Source organism: Trachypithecus francoisi, unplaced genomic scaffold (assembly GCF_009764315.1).
Source record: "Trachypithecus francoisi isolate TF-2019V2 unplaced genomic scaffold, Tfra_2.0 Lachesis_group16, whole genome shotgun sequence".
Classification (NCBI taxonomy): domain Eukaryota; kingdom Metazoa; phylum Chordata; class Mammalia; order Primates; family Cercopithecidae; genus Trachypithecus; species Trachypithecus francoisi.
Genome location: NW_022681461.1, coordinates 27,466,078 through 27,488,655, shown reverse-complemented (window position 1 = coordinate 27,488,655; position 22,578 = coordinate 27,466,078). Strand labels below are relative to the sequence as shown.

The 22,578-nt window shown below is 36.5% G+C and overlaps 1 protein-coding gene across 3 annotated transcripts in view; it reads left to right on the top strand.

The window, feature by feature from the left end:
* Positions 1-22,578, top strand: part of SMC5 (structural maintenance of chromosomes 5) — a 103,831-nt gene that overhangs the window by 42,533 nt on the left and 38,720 nt on the right. For 2 of the 3 annotated variants that reach the window (XM_033237119.1, XM_033237117.1), the window contains exons 9-11: positions 6,242-6,497; positions 8,287-8,441; positions 13,536-13,649. In XM_033237119.1, the coding sequence (XP_033093010.1) occupies positions 6,242-6,497; positions 8,287-8,441; positions 13,536-13,649 (525 nt within the window). The remainder of the gene's footprint in view (positions 1-6,241; positions 6,498-8,286; positions 8,442-13,535; positions 13,650-22,578) is intronic. The other variant, XM_033237120.1, reaches the window with a different exon arrangement.

Genomic DNA, 22,578 nt, shown 5'->3' with positions numbered 1-22,578 from the left:
TTAAAGACAGGCATAGGAAATCACAAGGGTATTGATTGGGGAAGTGATAAATGTCCATGAAATCTTCACAATTTATGTTCAGAGATTGCAGTAAAGACAGGTGTAAGAAATTATAAAAGTATTAATTTGGGGAGCTAATAAGTGTCCATGAAATCTTCACAATTTGTGTTCTTCTGCCACAGCTTCAACTGGTCCCTCCATTCGAGGTGCCTGACTTCCAACACTATACTGCAGGTTTTCACTATGATTGTGGGCTCTTGCTTTTCAAGGATACCACATGAATGGAACAAGGGGTTTAAGAATGAAGCAAGTTCAAAATTCTACAGAGCTTGCTGTTTTTAACTGAGATTCAGCCATTTTTCTTGAATAAAGGCTTCCCAGATTGTTACAAGCGTTTGGTTAAATTCCAGAGTCCTGAAAGAGTTAATTTTGACAATCTTTGTCAGTGTTCTCATCACTTTTATGGAGGAGAAGATTTCTGGAGTTCCTTACTTCATTCCTGATGACATCCAAATCTTTTCTGTATCTACAGAAAAATGTGGCTGAGATTTTAATAGGAATTTCATTAACATTTGGGAAGAATTGAAATCTTTACTATGTTGAATCTTCTGATCTATGAACATGGTATGTTTCTATTTATTTAGATTTTTGATTTCTTTCATTAGCGTTATGTGGTTTTAGCAACAAGTCCTCTGTGTGTTTTGTTAGATTCATACCTCTGACTTAGTTTCTTTTTTTTCTTCTTTGGTAGATATTTTGGGAGTTTCTACATAGGCAGTCATGTCAGCTACAAATGGGGACAACTTTCTTTCTGTTTTGTATGCATTTAGTTTTCTTGCCTTATTGCATTGGCTACAACTTCAGCACCCAAATAAGAGTGGTGAACACCAAAATCTTCACCTTATTCTTGATCTTAGGAAGAAAGCATTCAGTTTTTCATTATTCAGTATGTAATAATAGCAGATTTTAAAAATATATATATATGCTCTGTCAGATTCAGGAAATTCTTATACATATTCCTGTGTTTCTGGGAATTTTTATGTTGAGTGCATATTCAATTTTGTCAAATGCTTTTCTGCATCTATTGGTATGATTGTATACGTTTTTAGGTGGTTAATGAGTGATGGATTATATTGATTGATTTTTGACTACCAAATCAATGTTGCATCCCTCAAATAAACCCCACTTGGTTGTGGTGTATAAGTGTATAATTCTTTTTACATATTGCTGAATTCTGTGTTAAAGAATTTTTGCGTCTGTATTCATGAGTGATACTGTTTTGTAGTGTTTGTATTCTCTGTCTGCTTTGATATTAGGATAATAACTAGCTTCATAAAATGAGTTGGGAAGTGATCCTTCCTCTTCTACTTTCTGAAAGAGATTGTATAGAATTGATGTTTATATACTTTAAACATTTTGTGTAATTCTCAAGTGAAATTCTCTGGGCATAGAAATTTCTTCTTGGAGGGAGTTTTAAAATTATGTTTTCAACTTCCTTAATAGCTATTAGACTAGTCAAATAATCTATTTCATATTAGGTGAATTGGTCCTTTTGTCTAAGTTGTCAAATTTATGTATGCATAAATTCTCTTATCCTTTGGTATGTATAGAATCTGTAGTGATAACCCTATTTCATTCCTGATACTGGCAATTCCCCCTCTCCCTCCCCCAACTCTTTTTTTAGTTAATCTTGCCAAAGGTTTGCTAATTGTATTGATTTTTTTCGAGGAGGCAGCTGTTGGTTTTATTGATTTTTCTCTCTGTTTTCTGTTTCATTGATATCTGTTCTTATCTTTATGATTCCCCTTCTGCCTGATGTAGATGGGCTCATTTTTTATAGGTTCTTGAGGTGGAAGCATAGATTATTGATTTGATGCTTTTATGTGTACACTTAGTGTTATACATTTTCCTGTTATCACTGCATTAGCTGTGCCCCACAAATTTTGATATGTGATATTTTTATTTTCATTCAGTTTATTGTATTTTTCTTTTCATTTTTCTTGAGGTCACACAATTTGTTTATTCAGTAACCTGGTATTAGACATTTAGATCATTTCTAAGTTGGAGCTACTACTGGTAGAGCTGTCATAGATATTCTTCTACCACTTTTTCTATGGATGTATGCTTTTATTTCTCTTGGATAATTTCCTAGGAGTAGAATATCATAGGTGTGCATTCAGTTTTTTAAGGAATTGCCAAACTTTTCCAGAATTTTTGTAAATTAATTGTAATTAATAAAAGTTGACTTGTGATGGCTTGGAATTTTTGTTTTTAATGGTCCTTCATGAAAAATTACACCTTCTTATGGTGTAATTTGAGAAACATTTCTCTGGAGTAGCCAAACATTTCTCTGGAGTAGCCTTGGAGGGGTTAGATTTAGGTAGCTAAATGGAGTCTCCTTAAATTGTACAAAGTAAAACAGAATGAGTAAGGATGTAGGTAAAGTGATAGATTTAAAAGCAAGAGAAGGAGGAATTACTCTCATTATAACTTCTATTAATGGAATGAATATGAGGCAAGGTCATTAGCTGAGTGAGTAGAAGGAAGGCAGCAATAAAGGATCATAGGAGCAAAAGGTATGAACTCATCTCGGAAAGAGAGCACAAGTTTGTTAAAGAAGTGTAATAAGTTTATCTGGTAGTTTTGAGGGTCCGTTTAAGTTTTGTGGCCATAGATTTAAAGTGAGACCAGTTTTTGAGGGTTTCTTTCATTAGTTCAGTTGCTTAGATATAGTTAGAAGGTATATAGATAGGTTTAATTGGAACTGGGCTTTTTCGTGGCCAGTGTGACAAGAAAGGTCAAGGGATCTTTGCAAGGGAGTGGTTATAGTGTTGCATTGTGGAACCTCATCTGATTAAGGAAAACAAATGTAACAAGGTAGTGGGGTTAATGGATTGCACAACCTTGTGGGGTCAAAAGATGGAGTAGGAATACCAGAGTAAGTAAAATGGAAGAAAAGGAAATAGTGACTAAAGAATAGAATTATGAAAATACATTTTTCAGAAGTGGTATGATTTGGAGGGCTTTATGATCTAGAACGTAACCCTCCTTAGTTCAGTAGACAGGTGGCTGAGGAAAGGTTAGGGAAAAGATGATTGAAGTTGAAGAAGTAAAGGAACACAGAGGCCAAAGAGTTAGATTGATTTTCTATACATATGTTTAAGTCACATGATGACAGGCATAATGATGGAGAGAGGAAGACAGTGAATCAGGTGCCAAAGTCACCCCTGAATGGATAAGGTTGGGGAGGATTTTCAGGGAGGTAGTTAACCTGGCAAAGGGGTAATGGGTGATGAAGTCTGACCCCATGGTCTTCAGAGGAACCAACGTGGATATCAATTAAAGGAGGAAGGAGTACAGTGAGGATTAATGAGGACCCCTTCCCCAGCTCTGTGTCCTGAAATAATGGTTTATGGCAGGAAAAGGTCACCACTTGAGAGGGCTCTGGGGAGAACAGGTGTCTTCCAGAAATAGCCAAGTTTCCATTAGAACAAGAAGAGGGAACATTTAGGCTGGGCATGGTGGCTCACGCCTGTAATCCCAGCACTTTGGGAGGCCGAGGTGGGCAGATCATGAGGTCAGAAGATGGAGACCATCCTGGCCAACACAGTGAAACCCCATCTCTACTAAAAAAAAATACAAAAAATTAGCCAGGCGTGGTGGCAGGAGCCTGTAGTCCCAGCTACTCGGGAGGCTGAGGAAGGAGAATGGCGTGAACCCAGGAGGCGGAGCTTGCAGTGAGCTGAGATCACACCACTGCACTCCAGCCTGGGCAACAGAGCGACACTCTGTCTCAAAAAAAAAAAAAAAGAGGGAACATTCAGAGAAATTGCAGATATAGAGCAGTATGGAGACAGTATCCTAGTGAAAGTAGGTGATCTAAGAGGTTTAGACTAACTGTACCTGAGCTAAACATGGATATTAGTCAGAGTCGGACTAATGTGATTAGTCATGGTAGTTTCTTGGATGAAGGTGACAAATGAGGTAGTGTTCAGAAAACTTAACTGAAAGGTAAGGGATCATTGGGCTGCTTTTCAGTTTTTCAGGTCATTATCAGACAAAGACCTTCTCTTGGTACGACTTTATATGGTAGGCCAGTGATTTTCAGTAGTTTGGTGGTCCCTGTTTTGCTGGGATTGCAGAGGTTCTATTTGTTAGTGATTCTTAATTCTGTATTGTCTTTAGTGTTTAGTGATTCTTAATTCTATATTGTCATCTGTGACATGCCCATTTATTTTCCTGAATCCTTTGAATTTCCTGTTACCTACTTTTAGGCCCATTGAACTTTGTTAATGTTCAGTGACAGACATGAATGTATCTTAATTTTTTCAGATATATTTTCTTTTACTTCTGTATGTTTGGTTATAGGAGAGAGGATCTTGGGATATGTGCATTTTGTTACTGCCAAAGCTGAATTTTTAGAAAGGAAAAATCAATACCTACATTTCAATAGGAGATGGGATAAAACGTGGTATATCCGTATCACATCATGCACAAGATGTTAGAATTTTATTTTGCAAGGACATAAGGGATAATGAAAAATTGTTCTCAATACATTGTTAGTGATGCCATCTAGTAAAAAGAATATATATTCTACAGGCAGATATAAGGAGGCATTAAAATGTAAAAGTTTACCGAGGCAGGCAGATCACCAGCTGGCCAACGTGGAGAAAACCCAGCTCTATTAAAATACAAAAATTAGCTAGGCATGGTGGCTGGCACATGCCTGTGGTCCCAGCTACTCAGGAGGCCGAGGCACAAGAATCACTTGAACCCAGGTTGCAGTGAACCGAGATCACACCACTGCAGTCCAGCCTGGGCGATAGAGTGAGACTCTGTTTCAAAAAAAAGTGTAAGGACATTAAGATTATAAGTTATTTTTATTTGTTGTAAGTCTCTGTATTTTCAGTAATGAATGCATTATAACTTTTATAATGAGGAAGGAAAGGGAGTAAATCTGGCTTGGAAATAAAGCCGGCTAAAAAAGATTACGTGATGTGTTAAATTTATCTATTTTAATGCAGAATTCTAGTTGTAAAATGTAAATTGGGTGTATAAGTGTATATTTGTTTATATGTGTGAGTCTTAAAGAAAATCTTTACTCTGTCTTAGGTAGACCATGGTTTTGATAGAAATTTCACTGACATTTCAAGTGGCAACTTACATAGCTGCTTTTAAAAATATAATTTACCCTGAATATAAGTGAAGGAATCTAAACACATAGATTGATGATTAAAATCTCACAATATTAGTATGAAGTATTGGTAGGAAATATTTCCATTGGAAGAAAATAGTTTATTTCTGTTTCAAATTACAGGTTGAGTATCTCTTATCCAAAATGCTTGGGACCAGAAGTGTTTGGATTTCAGATTTTTTCAGATTTTGGAATGTTTGCATATACATAATGAGGTATCTTGAGAATACGAACCAAGTCTAAACACAAAATTCATTTATATTTCACATACACCTTATACACATAGCCTGAAGGTAATTTTGAATGATGTTTTTACTAATTTTGTGTATAAACCAAAGCTTGTGTATGTTGAACCATCAGGAAATAAAGGTATCGCTGTTTCAGCCACCCATGTGGATGATCTGTGGTTGATGGCATCACCGTCATTCCTGACTCTGTATTTATATGCTACTCATAAACAATCATTTTTAAATACTTGTTCACACATAAATACTTAACAGCAAAAACTGACATACAACTAATATTGTGAAAAAATAATGTGTTCTGGGTAATTTCTGGTGTCATGTCAGCACTAAAAAAATTTCAGATTTTGGAGAATTTGGGTTTTGGGATTTTGGGATTAGGGATATTCAACCTGTAATGGGATGACTTATAATCTTTATTTTTATTATTTATGGAAACTGTATCACATATGCCACATGACTGTTTTAATTTTGGTCTTATGGCAGGTAGTATGTACTTCCTGTAAATATTAAGAAATCCGTTAGGCTTTTAAAATATTTTGTTTATTCAGGAAATATTTAATGAGTGCTAATTATATACTGAGCACCACTTGAAGTATTTGAGATATATTAGTGAATGTGTAAAACAAAGATACAGGTGGTCTGGTAGAACTGGTAATGTGCTAGTCTAATTCTCACAGGACACATTTTAGTGAGGAAAACACCTATGTTAGATTGTTTGCATTTTAAAAGCTATATTACTACAAAAGTCTTATAAACTAAGAGAAAAACAGTCTCAAGTACTAACGTACTTTTGTTTTATTAGATTGAGGAAATTCAGCAGGCTTTAACAGTAAAGCAAAATGAAGAGCTTGACCGACAGAGGAGAATAAGTAATACCCGCAAAATGATAGAGGATTTGCAAAATGAACTAAAGACCACGGAAAACTGCGAGAATCTTCAGCCCCAGATTGATGCCATTACAAATGATCTGAGACGGATTCAGGATGAAAAGGCATTATGTGAAGGCGAGATAATTGATAAGCGAAGAGAGAGGGAAACTCTAGAGAAGGAGAAAAAGAGTAAGTTTTCATAAAGTTAGAATGAAATGTTTATAAAATGTAGATATATCTCTGTTGATGGGCTTTCTTCTTCCACTGGTAATTATTTCTATAAAATGTTCAAGTTGCCTTCTTGAGGAAGCTCAACTCAGTTCTTCCAGCTTCATACCTTAATTACCTATATCTATCATGTACTGTAATTTGCCATGATAGCTGACCACTCTCTTCTGTCAGATTATGGCAGTTGATTTAATTCTCTATAAATGCCTAGCTTTATTTTCTTTACAAAGTCACTCACTATTACTCATATCAAATTTAAGCTCTTTATTCTAGCCTTCGTAACCTTCTGTTAGCTTAGTTCCTTGAAACCTGTCCAATTTCATCTTTGGTTTTCTTTTTTGTAGACCATGTGAATAGATCTGTGGTATTTGGATAGGGATTTTATATTCTGTCTGCTCAATATATATGACCAAGATCAGTTTAAAAAAACATTTTTATATGTTTATCAAAGTGTTAGATGTGTATGGCGAACAAAAAAAAAAAAAAAAGAAGAAGAACTAGAAGGGTGGCACAGCCCCTTTTTTTTTTTTACCTCCAAAGCCAATCAAGAGTAAGCACTTTTAACTCTTTAAGCAGATTTTTTCTAGTAGTCCTTCTATATATATCATGTTCTTATTTCACTATTGCTTGATTAATCAACTTTAGACACTATCTTTTTGTATTTACTCTAGATGTAGATTTTACCTTATAAAACATCTCTATTACAGTTCTTCAAATGGGATTATTAATAATGATTTTTATTATTATAAATAATATACATATCTTTTTTTGGTCATTTAACAATTGTCAGTATTGCTTCAATCCACCCTTCATAAGCTATACATACTCCCTCCCATCCTTGTTTCTTACTTCCCTCCCTTCTCACATTCTAAATTATCTCATTTATACTCCGGTTTTTATATTTTCAAGGCCGAAAACATTTAGTGTTTTATGTGCTTTATTTATGGGTTAATTCTAGAAGTTTAGAAATACTAAGTATTGTTTATTAAACTTGCTCATGGTTGAACCAAGTAGTGCGTTATAATTAAATTTCCCTTCATTGATAGCTTTTAAAAAGCTTTTAATTTTTTTTTTTTTTAATTTGCTTTAGCATTTTCTTAAATGGAAGAGAGGAAAAAAAAGCTGTCTTATCAGGCATTCTCTTGAGTTCTGTAGCCTTCTGTCCTTCTCCTTGCATCTAAACTGGTTGATCTTGAGGCCTGCATGCTTATCATTTGTAATTTCTCTCATGCCTTTTCTGTGTTATAAACTTATTCCTGAATTCCATTTTCTTACATCATGGCCTTATTTTGTTGGAGTACATTTTCAGGTAACCTTCTAAGAAGACATATTTGGGAATTAACTTCAGAGTCTTTTCACCCTTTAAAATATTCTTATTTCATCATCCCCCCTTTTTTAGTTTTGTTGTATATACAATTCTAGAATGAAAATACTAATTTTTCTTCCAGAATTTTGAGGGTCTATTGCTATTTGTCTTTTGATAGGAAATGTAGTGTTTTCCTTGTGGGTTTGTTTGTTTTTGTAGGTTACCTGTTTTTTGTATTTGATAGTTTCAGGATTTTGTGTTTTCCCAGGTTTTTGGACATTATAGAATGATTTGTTCAGGTCACATCTTTTCCACTATGTGAAGTACTTGTTGAATGCTGTTTGTAACCTTTAGATCTAGGGTATTCTTTTGTATTATTATTAGATTATTCCACTAATTAAAATTTTCAGAGAAACAAGACTTTGTTTTGTTTTACAATTTTAGGTGTGGATGATCATATTGTACGTTTTGACAATCTTATGAATCAGAAGGAAGATAAGCTAAGACAGAGATTCCGTGATACGTATGATGCTGTTTTATGGCTAAGAAGTAACAGAGACAAATTTAAACAAAGAGTCTGTGAGCCCATAATGCTCACGGTAAGAAACGTTGTTCATCTTGGTGGTATTTGTTTTATTATTGTAATCATTATAGATTTTTGTTTTAAGACATTTAGTCCCAATATTACCCTGGTTTTACATGCTCTGACTTGTGGCATCTGGCATACTGCTGAATCCATTCATGAGCTTTTTAAAGGTTCCCTGATTAATGAGGGTAATAACTGTCATAAAACCTGTGCTTTTTTCTAGAAAGAGGTATGAAACCAGCAACTTATTGACCTTTCAGAATCATGTAGAAAACTAGTATGATTAGCTGGTTCCTTTAGGCACTTGTTATTAGATTATAGCAGGGATTAGATTAAAACCTGCTGAAGAGGTAGAAAGCTGCTGTAAATATGTTGATTAAAGGAAGAAATCTAAGAGGATAGGCAAGAAAATCACCTGCTACAAAGAAAGGGCATTCTTAGGATTTCAAAAATGAAACCAGTACTTTATCGACATCATAAAATATTTGATAGCTTTTATTAATGATTGTGGGTCATCAAGAATAGGTGAAACTCTATTTAATAAATCATCTAATGAAGTGTGACCATGGATTTACTAAGATGATTGCCATCCAGACTCTTTAAAATAGTAAGTTTTGGGCACATAAAAAGATAAAATAGTAAAAAACTAACATTCTTTGGTAATGATATGTTAGAGCAAACTTAAAGCTTATCCTAAGATTACATAAGGATTATTTTTGCTAGAGAGTTTTTTTTTCATTAGAAAAGAATACATCCTTTCAGGATTCTTGAAAAGTTCTATTCTCTGTAACTCATGTTTGTGTTATACTTTATTAAAAATCATTTTATATAGTTTTCAATTTTTTACCATATCTTAAATTAGCAAAGTTAATATTCATAACACTCTCTTATTCACGTATTATTAGAATATTAGAATATTTTTGCTAGATCAAGAAGAGAATTTCTATTTTAGATGCAGACATCTAAAATAGCAGACATTTGATTAGTCTGATGAGGATTGAAAGAAAGTGTAAGAAAAAATATTGTGACCCTTATAAAAGTTATAATACAGGTATAATTGTTAACATTTTTACTAAAATGCCAGTGTCAAAGTAATACTTCAGAACTGTATTAGATTTGTCTCTTCTTGTCATTTGATTTTCTAATAGTAGCATATATCACCAAGTCAGATTACTAGCTGGCATATATTTCCATTTTAAATTACATTTGAATCTTTGAGATAAAGAGATATATTCTGCTTTTTACCCTTTTCAAACTAACCTTTCACCTTTCCTCCACCTTCCTACATTCATATCTTCCATGCAGTTTACTCACCTTTCTAGGTCTAGTTGAAATGCCACTACCATCGTACGCAAGTGAGCAATATGCAAACTTAAAATTTTAGTCATATAAATGGTTATTTAGCGGTCTATTTCTATGATTTATTTTTAACAATTCCAATCTAGAATTGGAGAAGTTTACAAAGATTTACATATGAACTCCTCACAGTAGTGGTTATCATAGCAAAATGATGGAGCAAAAAAAGAAAATTTATGAAGATACCGATTAAATAAATTACTTTATATCCTTATGATGGAATACTCTGCAGCCCTTAAAATGTTGCTGTAGGTCTCTTTTTACTAATATAAAAATGAATTTGTGACATATTAGTAGATCATAAAATAGGTTATGGAATAGGATGTATGGAAAAATTTTGTTTAAAAAATCGTAAAGCAGAAAGCTGCCATCAACCACCAGATCATCACAGAGTGCTGCGTCTCCTATATCTACCTATCTCTATCTTGCTACTTTGATTGTGATGATATGACTGTGAAATTCTTTGGAGAACTTTGACAAATACTTTATTCACTGAACTCATGAAGAGAGGGAACATCCCAAGAAACTGGAACCTGCAGAACCAACAAGATGTCTAAATCTTCCTTAAGGGCCGGGCACGATGGCTCACGCCTGTAATCCAGCACTTTGGGAGGCCAAGGTGGGCGGATCACCTAAGGTCAGGAGTTCAAGACCAGCCTGGCTAACATGGTGAAACCTCATCTCTACTGAAAATATAAAAATAGGTCGGGCATGGTGGCTCACGCCTATAATCCCAGCACTTTGAGAGACTGAAGGGGCGGATCATGAGGTCAGAAGATCGAGACCATCCTGGCCAATGTGGTGAAACCCCATCTCTACTAAAAATCCAAAAATTAGTAGGGCATGGTGGTGCATGCCTGTAATCCCAGCTACTCAGGAGACTGAGGCAGGAGAATCGCTTGAACCAAGGAGTTGGAGGTTGCAGTGAGCTGAGATCACGCCACTGCAATCCAGGCTGGTGACAGCTAGACTCTGTCTCAAGAAAAAAGAAAATATAAAAATTAGCTGGGCATGGTGGCATGTGCCTGTAGTCCCAGCTACTTGGGAGGCCGAGGCAGGAGAATAGCTTGAACCCGGGAGGCGGAGGTTGCAGTTACCCAAGATCACGCCACTGCACACCAGCCTGGGTGACAGGGTGAGACTCCATCTTATAAAAATAAATAAACAAACAAATAAATAAATCTTCCTTAAGGATATCAGGGAAACCTCCAAACTGTGAATGCAATAGACTGTGTATTATACTTGGAAAAAAGTGTAAATAAGTCACTACTGGAACCACACAAACTGGCCGGTGACCAAAACGACCCCTACTTGTGTGACTTCCTTGAGTCTTCCTGAGCAGGTAAATTCCGTCAAAGAATTGAATTGTCATGTAAACCAGTTTATATAATCTGGGGGCCTTGGAATCTGATGTGGCAGAATATTTCTAATAAATATACCTTGGGGCCAGAAGCATTGGCTCATGCCTATAATTCCAGCATTTTGGGAGGCCAAGGCAGGAGGACCACTTGAGTCCAAGAGTTTGATACCAGCCTAGGCAACATAGTGAGACCCTGTCTCTACAAAAATAAAAATTAGCTGAGCGTGGTGGCATGCACCTATAGTCCTAGCAACTCAGGAGGCTGAGGTGAGAGGATTGCTTGAGCCTAGGAGGTCAAGGCTGCAATGAGCCGTGATCACACCACTGCACTCAGCCTGGGCAACACAGAGTGAGACCCTGTCTCAAAATAAAATAGAAAAAAAACAATATAATCTGGGAGAATGTGATCATGAGAGCTAAGTCCTAGACTAGCTTGTCTATAACTTTTTTTTTTTTAAAGATGACTTTCTGTGGTCATTTTGGGGTTACTTTTACCCTTTCTGTAAGTTATCGTAAACATCCACATACATTTTGTTTTATTTGTGTCATTTCTTCCAATAAAGTAATTTAGTACCTCCCGCCCCCCGCCTGAAATTGTGAAACAATAGACTCGTTGTTTATAGTGTTTATGCCTGGATGATAGTTTTCATGTGGTTTTAATTTTTGTGTGTATCTGTTCTCTCATTTTTCTATACTGATTGATATTCTATCATTTAAAATAGCACTATTGGCCAACATTTATGTGACAAGCACTGTACTATTATTTTAGTTATGTTATCTCTTAATCCATATTTAGTTCTATGAGGTGTAAACTGTTTTACTATGTCCATCTTACGGATGAAAGTAATGAACGTTTTTGAGATTTAGGTAGTACTTGAGCAAGATCAAGCATATCATTTGAAAGGACATCTGTCTGACCTCAGAGCCCAAACTCTTAGCTAGTTTGCTTTGTAATAGATTATAGTACATAAATACCTCCCCTTTTATTATTTTTTCAAGAAAGCTGATTTCCATGTTTTGGAAATAATCAATCTCTAAAATTCCATAGATAGTACAAATTTTTATATTTATATGCTTCTCTTAATGGGAGTTTTATCATGCTCTGCTTTCGACATACTTATTCATCTGCAATAAATAATAGATTATGTAATTCCAGAAGTAGCTTTTTCCCTAACCTATCTTAGTGTCTTCCATAGCATTGAGCCTCACATGCAGAATTGTCTAATTCATATTTTTACTTTATTTTACTTTTTATAGACAGTTTCCCTCTGTCGCCCAGGATGGAGTGCAGTGTCACCATCATACCTCACTGTAACCTCAAACTCCTGGGCTTATGCGATCTTCCCACCTCAGCCTCTCAGGTAGAGCCATAACACCTGGCTAATTTTTTTTTTTTTTTTTTTTTTTTGAGACAGGGTCTCACTTTGTTTCCTGGGCTGGTCTCAAACTCTGGCTTCCAGTGTTAGTTATCCTCCTGTCTTGGCCTCCCAAAGTGTTGGGGTTATCAGTGCTACCACGCCTGACCCAGTTGACATTTTTAAAATAAATCAATAGGTCGGGCACGGTGGCTCACGGCTGTAATTCCAGCACTTTGGGAGGCCAAGGCATGCCAATCACTTGAGGTCAGGAGTTTGAGACCAGCCTGGCCAACATAATTAAACCCTGTCTCTACTAAAAATACAAAAATTAGCTGGGCATGGTGACATATGCCTGTAGTCCCAGCTACTCGGGAGGCTAAGGCACGGGAATTGCTTGCACCCGGGAGGGAGAGGTTTCAGTGAGCTGAGATCATGCCATGGCATTCGAGCCTTGGTGGCAGAGAAAGACTCTGTCTCAAAAAAGTAAAAAAAATGAAGAAAAAAGTAAAATAGATCAATAAGATTATGTTCCGGTGATGTAAAATTCAAGTGTCTCTTGAGGGCAGTAATAGTTACAAATAAATCATAGCAAGGTTTTTTTTTTCCCCATTAGTTTTATAAAGTTTAAAGTTCTTTGTGTTTTTGTACCTATCAGTTATTCCATCTATGAAGTTCTCTTGATTAAGAAAATATGAAAAGTATAGGGAACGATAAGAAATGTTTACACTCAAGTCACAATCTAAGACTTTGAAATATTTTCGATGTGTTGACTAGAAAGGAACTAAAGTTTTTCTTAGATGGTATCAAAATCAATATGCACTGTTCAAATCTTGGCCTTTGTTTAACCATGTACTGTATTAATTGTTTCTGAGTAATGGATTAGATACTTTAAAATAACTCTTTGATACCAACTTCTTTTTTTTATCTTCTCTTTTCTGAAGTATTACAATCTAATTAAATCCAATTTTAATATAAACATGTTTTAATAAACAGTTGGGTTTCATGAAATTCGACCTTTTGTTTGTTTGTTTAGATCAATATGAAAGATAATAAAAATGCCAAATATATTGAAAATCATATTCCATCAAATGACTTAAGAGCCTTTGTATTTGAAAGTCAAGAAGATATGGAGGTTTTCCTCAAAGAGGCAAGTACTAACCAACATAACACTTTGATTCACTTGACTCTTGTCTTTCAGCGCTGAAGTTTTAACTTCACTAGAGCAAAATGTGATAGCTAATTTTACCACCAGTTCACTCTCATGCAAAATCACTCTGTTTTGCTAATTTCTTTCCTATTTATGGCATTGTGGGTCAATTGATTTGCTTTATAAAAGGGAACCAGCCCATAATATTCCATCTGTAACATTTTGAAATTACCATTTGAAATTAATGTGAAGAGTAATTCTGTCATGTTTTAAGAAAACAAAACATAATGGACCTTTGGTCTTGGACATCCTTTTTTTGAAAATGTACTGTAATGAACTCAGTTTTACTTTGAAAGGAAAATCAATACAATGTTGCTTATTTTTTTTTTTTTTTTTTTTTTTGAGGCTGAGTCTTGCTCTGTGGCCCAGGCTGGAGTGCAGTGGCCAGATCTCAGCTCACGGCAAGCTCCGCCTCCCGGGTTCCCGCCATTCTCCTGCCTCAGCCTCCCGAGTAGCTGGGACTACAGGCGCCCGCCACCTCGCCCGGCTAGTTTTTTGTATTTTTAGTAGAGACGGGGTTTCACTGTGTTCGCCAGGATGGTCTCGATCTCCTGACCTTGTGATCCGCCCGTCTCGGCCTCCCAAAGTGGCTTATTAATATAAATAAAACTTCTTTAAAAAGAATGAGAACCCTGTATCTGTCTAGAGAAAGGCCACTGACCAAGAATCTAAGCCACTGAAAGACAGTAAGGCTTGGTAGTTAAGAATGTATACTTCATAGCTGGGCTACCAGGATTTGAATTCTGGGATTGCTTCTAACTTGGGCAAATTGCCTAAATGTTTTATGCCTCAGTTTTCTTGTCTATAAAATGAAGGATAACATTATCTACTTCAAGAGATGGTTGTAAGGATTAAGTCAGTTAATAAATGTAAAGGTACTTATAGCAGTAGTTATCAATTCTTATTATAATGTTATATAATCCACATAACATGTAGTATAATATCTTGTTAGCTATATATGACATTCTTATATATATATGGTTAGCTATATGTTGTATTGTCTGTAAGACTTCCTACTCCTTTTGCATGTCTTCTGTTTCTTTAAAAGGCTTATATAGAAAGGTTAGGTTTAGATTCTTTTGTATATCTTGTTTAAACAATTTTGTTAATTGATCTAAGTGAGGAGAGGATTCTGAATCAGCTCAAGTGGTCATGTGTTTCTCTGGTACACAAGTGCTTGGAAAGAGTCTTGACTTGCTTTGGCTTTTATCATATTACCCTACTTCTGGTTTGGGAGTGGCAAGTTATGTGAACATAAAGGTGACTGGATAAAAAGGCTGGCTGTATAAAATTATAAAATAGACTCCAAAAAGTTAAAAATTTGTGTATGTTAGAGCTGTTTAAGCCTAACCAGTGATTTATCAATCTGATGAAAGAGCTCAGTGGAGAAGTCAAGTTGCTTGGGTTGCATGTCTTTTAAGACATGATATATTGTAAAGTGCATGCAGTCAGGTGTAATTAAATGATCTCTATTTTGCAAATGGCCCGCTTAGCCTGTTACTTTTCCTTGTGTCAAAAACTCATTCTGCCTCTGCACTAAGGATTTAAAACATACGTTGATAATACAATATAGATTCCTGATCATTTGACCTGGATTCATTTTTCTTGTATTTTAACAGTTTTCCATAGCTGCTTATCAGATAGAATCAGAACTTTCTCCTATAATTTGTGTGTATATTTTAAATTGTGAAATTTATTCTGTATAACCTTCTCCTGTGATTGTATATACTAGGGTACCATTTCTCATCCTTCAGTAAATTGCAAGTCATCTTCACGATTTTTGCCATTTCTACATACTATTATGTGCAACGTAATTTTTGCCAAATCTGAGTACTACCTATAGTTTTATTTCTTGTTTTTCTTTCAGTCAACTCACTTTTTGTTACTCAAACAAAATCTTCTAAAAGGAAATACATCATCACAAAGTTAAAAACAAATAATAGGCCGGGCATGTTGGCTTATGCCTCTAATCCCAGCACTTTAGGAGGCCAGGGCAGACAGATCACTTGAGGTCAGGAGTTCGAGACCAGCCTGGCCAATGTGGTGAAATCCCATCTCTGTTACAAATACGAAAATTAACCGGGTGGGGTGGTGTGCACTATTTTTTCCCTTTGTAATTTTTTGTGTGGAGATACTTTGAGATTGCAGATATTCTGTTCCTCATGAAATCTTACCTAGTAGGTTTAAGAACCATTAGTGGTTCTAACTCTGTCATTCCTTCTGTGTTTATTAGTTAGCATTCTACCTATAAGAAAGAACTTTTTCTTCTCTTCCATTTATTTGTTTGTTGTATCAGTATAGATTCATAGAATTGTTTTACGTATTTTAATTCATTACTTTTTTTTTTTTTGAGACGGAGTTTTGCTCTTGTTGCCCAGAATGGAGTGCAATGGCATGCTCTTGGCTCACTCCAACTTCTGCTTCCCATGTTCAAGCAATTATCCTGCTTCAGCATCTCGAGTAGCTGGGATTACAGGCATCCACCACCATGCCCAGCTAATTCTTTATATTTTTAGTGGAGACAGGGTTTCGCCATGTTGTCCAGGCTGGTCTTGAACTCCTGACCTCAAGTGATCCGCCCACCTCGGCCTCCCAAAGTGCTGGAATTACAGACGTGAACCACCACGCCCGGCCAATTCATTACTATTTTAATGCTCAAATTGCCCCATATTTGGCCAGTGAGACCATTTTCAGGTTGACTCCTGTGTCATTTTGATATGTTGCCATTGTATTTTGAGCATTTCTTTCTTTTTGTCATAGTAAGATGTTACAGGCGCATCTTGAATGTATCCTTTTGGGCCTTATAATCAGTCCTTTAACCAAAAATCCTATTTTCTTTTAGACACCGAGCTCTGGATACTAGGTGTTTTCATTGCTGCTGGTATCTCATTGCTTCTAAGTCCTAACATGCAAACCCTTATGTCTATATTTATTTCCATATTTATCTAGAGACCAGATACCATATGTGCACCATGAATTCACGCTACTGCTTACAGTTGCAGTCCAACTTTGGAGTACCTTCTAGTCTTTCTCCTTTGCATATTTGTAATTCTCTTCTGTATTAGTGAAAAACATAACTCCCCTTACCATCAGTATATTTAGTAATTTGTTCAAGCCTAGAATCCTCTGAAAATAGTTCAAGAATTGCTAATCTGTGCTACCGTGAAATTCCTCCATCCCACATGCCTCTATTAATGTCTCTCAACATTTTTTCTTTTTCATTGTATAAGTTTTACACATCTCTTGTTAAATGTGTATTTCACTGTCTAATTTTAAAATACATTTTTTTAACACTATCATAAATGGGTTTCTAAAATGCATTTTCTAATTGTACATTGCTAGTACGTAGACATATCGATTTTTTTAAACATTGGCCTTATATCCTGTGGCACCATTGAATTTACATTAAATTCTAGTACAGACATACAAGAGATATAACAGATTTATAAAGCAAATATTGCTGTAAAGCAAGTCATAACAAACTTTTTGGCTTCCCAGTATATATATAAGTTATGTTTATACTATTTATGTCTATTAAATGTGAATAGCATTATGTCTATAAAATGTACATACTTTAAAAGCACTTTCTTGCTAAAAAATATTAACAATCATCTGAGCCTTCAGTGAGTTTAATCTTGTTGGTAGTGTAGGATTTTGCTTCCATATTGATAGCTGCTGACTGATTAAGGTGGTGGTTGCTGAAGTTTGGAGTGGCAGTGGCATTTTCTTAAATAAGGTAACAATAAAGTTTACCACACTGATCAACTCTTCCTTTCACAAAAGATTTCTCTGTAGCATGCGATAGCATTTTACCCATAGCAGAATTTTTTCCTTTTTTTTTTTTTTGTGACAGAGTCTTCCTCTGTCACGCAGACTAGAGTGGAATGGCCTCCCAAAGTGCTGGAATTATAGGCATGAGCCACTGCGCCCAGCCTAGAATTTCTTTCAAAATTGGAGTTGATCCTTTCAAACCCTGCCTCTACTTTATCACCTAAATTTATGACATATTCTAAATCATTTGTTGTAATTTCAACAGTGTTCCCAGCATCTTCATCAGAAGTAGTTTCCATCTCAAAAAACCATTTTCTTTGCTCATCCATAAGAAGCTACTCCTCCTCCATTCAAATTTTATCCTGAGATTGCAGCAATTCAGTTACATCTTTGGGCTCCATTTCTAATTCTAGTTCTCTTGCTGTTTCCACCACATCTGCTGTTACTTCTTCCAAAGAAGTCTTGAACCTCTCAGAGTCATCCCTGAAGGCTGGAATCAGTTTCTTTCAAACTTCTGTTAATGTTGATATCTTGAGACCTCCTCCCATGAATCAAACATGTTCTTAATGGCATCTAGAATGATGAATCTTTTTTTTTTTTTTTTTTTTGGAGACAGGGTCTTGCTCTGTTGCCCAGGCTGGAGTGCAGTGGCACAATCTTGGCTCCCTGCACCTCCACCTCCTGGGTACAAGCAATTCTGCCTCAGCTTCCTGAGTAGCTGGGATTACAGGTGTGCGCCACCACGCCCAGCTGATTTTTGCATGTTTTAGTAGAGATGGGATTTTGCCATGTTGGTCAGGCTGGTCTCAAACTCCTGACTTTAGGTGATCTGCCCACCTCAGCCTCCCAAAGTGCTGGGATTACAGGTGTGAGCCACTGCACCTGGCCAATGAATCTTTTTTAGAAGGCTTTTTATTTACTTTGCCCAGATCCATCAGAGGAGTCATTATCTGGGGCAGCCATAAGTAGCCTTGTGAAATGTGTTTCTTAATAAGACTTGAAAGTCGTAATTACTCCTTGATCCATGAGCTGCAGATCGGATGTTGTGTTAGCAGACATGAAAACAACATTAATCTACATGTACATCTCCATCAGACCTCTTGGGTGACTAGGTACATTGTCAGTGATCAGTAATATTTGGACAGGCGTCTTTTTTTTCTGAGGAGTAGGTCTCAACAGTGGGCTTAAAATACTCAGTAAACCATGCTGTAAATAGATGTGCTGTCATCCAGGCTTTGTTGTTCAACTTACAGAGCACAGGCAGAGTAGATTTAACATAATTCTAATGGGCCCTAGGATTTTTTGGAATGGTTAAATAAGCATTGGCTTCAACTTAAAAGTCAGTAGATGTATTCATCCCTAGCAAGAGTCAGCTTTCCTTTGAAGTTTTGAATCCAGTCATTTCTTTTCTCTAGTTATAAAAGTCCTAGATGGCATTCCCTTGCAATAGAAGGCTGTTGGTTCTACATTGAAAATCTGTCATTTAGTGTACCACCTTCATCAGTGATCTTAGCTAGATCTTCTGGATAACTTGCTGCAACTTCTACATCAGCATTTGCTGTTTCAGCTTACACTTTTATGTTATGGAAATGGCTTCTTCCTTTAAACGTCATGAACCAACCTCTGCTAGCTTCAAGCTTTTCTTCTCTCACCTCTTTCAGCCATCAAATAATTGAAAAGAGTTCGGGCTTGCTCTGGATTAGGATTTGGCTTAAAGGGATGTTGTGACTGCTTTGATCGTCTATTCAGACCACTAAAACTTTCTTCAGATCTGCAGTAAGGCAATTTTGCTTTCTTTTTTGTGTATACACTGGAGTAGCACTTCTAATTTCCTTCAAGAACTCTTCCTTTGCATTCACATCTTGGCTAGCTTTCAGCCTAGCTCAGCTTTTGTCATGCCTTCCTCACTAAGCTTTATTTTTAGCTTTTGATTTAAAGTGAGAGACATGTGACTCTTCTTTTCCGTTGAACACTTAGAGACCATTGTAGGGTTATTAATTGGTCTGATTTCAGTCAGGGAAATGTGTGTCAGGGAATAGGGAGACCTAAGGAGAGGGAGAGGGACTGGAGAACAGATGGTCATTGGAACAATCAGAACGTACACAGCATTTATCGATTAAGTTCACTGTCTTACCTAGGTGTGGTATGTGGCATTCCAGTTACAGTGGCAGTATCAAAGATCATAGATCACTATATAACACATACAACAATAATTAAAAAGTTGGGAGAATTACCAGAATATGACACAGAGACGCAACAAGATGAGCACATCCTGTTGGAAAAATGGCACTATAGACTTTTTTTGACATAGGGTTGCTGCAAACCTTGAATGTGTTAAAAAAAAAAAAAAATGTTTTTAAACCAGTCAAATTTAGCAGTGGAGGGTTGTATAGCAACTTTAATGACACTATGTTAATAACTTCTGATAACCCACTACCATTGGACCAGCCAAAAAAAAAAAAAATGTTTTTTAACGTGATATCTTTGAAGGTCAGTAAAGCAAAGCACAATAAAATGAGGTGTGCCTGTGGTTGCTTTGTAGAGTCCGTAGGACTTTCTGTGTAGAAAGTCCTGTCTTTTGCACATGGGTCATTTTACTTTTTTTTCCAATCTTTTATTTCTTTATTGTGCATTATTACATTTACTCATACCTCCAGGACAGTGTTGAGGAGAAATGATGTATTAGTCCATTTTCACACTGCTACAAAGAACTGCCTGTATTAGCCAGGCACGGTGGCGGACACCTGTAATCCCAGCTACGCAAGAGGCTGAGACAGGAGAATCACTTGAACCTGGGAGGCAGAGGTTGCAGCGAGCTGAGATTGTGCTACTGCAGTCCAGCCTGGGTGACAGGGTGAAGACACTATCTCAAAAAAAAAAAAAAAAAAGAACTGCCTGAGACTGGGTAATTTATAAACAAAAGAGGTTTAATTGACTCACAGTTCTGCATGGTTGAGGAGGCCTCAGGAAGCTTACAATCATGGTGGAAAGCGAAGAAGAAGTAAGGCACATCTTACATGGCAGCAGGAGAAAGAGTGTGGGCAGGGAACTGCAACAGACTTTTAAACCATCAGATTGTGTGAGAACTCACTATCACGAGAACAGCGTGGGGGAAACTGTCCCCATGATCCAATCACCTCCCACCAGGTCCCTCCCTCAGCATGTGAGATTGTACTTTGGAATGAGATTTGGATGGGACCACAGAGCCAAACTATATCAAATGACAAGATTAGACACCCTTACTTGTTTCCAGACTTAGGAGGAAAGCACTTAATATTTCATCATTAGATACGAGGTTTGCTGTAGATTTTCCACAAATGCTCTTTGTTAGGTTGAGAAAGTTCCCTTGTCTACCTGTTTTACTGAGAATTTTTATAATAAATGGATGTCAAGTTTTGTCAGATGGTTTCCTGCATCTGCTAAGATGATCATATGGCTTTTGCATTTTATTTTGTTAATATGATAAATTAGATTGGTTGATTTTTGACTGTTACATCAGTCTGGCATTCCTGGCATAAACTCCGCTTGGTCATGTATACTGTTCATACATTGCTGGATTCTGTTTACCAGTATTTTACAAAGGATTTTTGCTTTTGTATTCCTGAGGGATATTGGTTTATAGACTTTTTTGTAATGTTTTTGTCGAGAGTTTGGCATAAGAGTTATGTTGGTACAGGCCGGGCACGGTGGCTCAAGCCTGTAATCCCAGCACTTTGGGAGGCCGAGATGGGCGGATCACGAGGTCAGGAGATCGAGACCATCCTGGCTAACACGGTGAAACCCCATCTCTACTAAAAAACTACAAAAAACTAGCCGGGCGACGTGGCAGCGCCTGTAGTCCCAGCTACCCGGGAGGCTGAGGCAGGAGAATGGCGTGAGCCCGGGAGGCGGAGCTTGCAGTGAGCTGAGATCCGGCCACAGAACTCCAGCCTGGGTGACAGAGCAAGACTCTGTCTCAAAAAAAAAAAAAAAAAGTTATATTGGTACATAAAATGACTTGGGAAGTGTTTCATCCTTCTGTTTTCTGCTGAGTCTTGGTATTATTGCTTCCTTAACTGTTTTATCAAATTTATCAGTGAAAACATCTTAGTATAGACTTTTTCTTCATTAGAATTTTTATAGCAAATTGAGTTTCTCTAATACATGTAAAGGCTATTTCAGCTTTTTTTTTTTTTATCTTGCTTTAAATTTGGCAAAATGTGTTTTTAAGGATTTTTTTCCTATTCATCTAAGTTATTCATGTTTTTGGCATGAAGTTTTTCATGATATTATCTTTTTAATGTTTTAGGATATTTCATCAGTGAATTTTTCATTTCAGCTATTGCATATTTTAGTTCTAGAATTTTCATTTAATTCTCTTTATTCTGTCTGCTGAGATTCTCCACCTGTTGATGATAATAAACCATAGTTTTCTTGAACATGTGTATGTATATATATATATATATATATATAATAGCTACGTTAAACTTCTTTGCTAGTTCTAACATCTAGGTCTTTGTGGAATCAGTTCCCCTTAGTTGCTTTTTCTCTTGACTATGGTGGCATTTTATTCTTACGCTTAGTAGTTGGGTTTCTTTGTTTTGTTTTTGTTTTTGTTTTGAGACAGAGTTTCGGTCTTGTTGCCCAGGCTGGAGTGTAATGGCATGATCTCGGCTCACTGCAACCACTGCCTCCTGGGTTCAAGCAATTCTCCTGCCTCACCCTCCCAAGTCGCTGAGATTACCGGCGCCCCATACCACACCGAGCTAATTTTTTTGTATTTTCAGTAGAGACGAGGTTTCACCATGTTGGTCAGGCTGATCTTGAACTCCTGACCTCAGTTGATCCATCCGCCTCAGTCTGCCAAAGTGCTGGGGTTACAGATGTGAGCTACCGTGCCCGGCCGGTAATTTTTTATTATATTCTGGAATCATAGGTAATAACACTGTAGAGACTGGATTCAATTGTCTTCTTCCAAAGAGACTAGAATGCAGTTAACTTAGCTGGATTTAAACTCCAAACTCTGTCTCTCAAGCAGTGGACAGCAACTGAAATCTCCGGTCAGTGGAGATGATTGTTGTTGTTGTTGTTTTAGTTTTAGCCTTCCACTTGTTGCTTT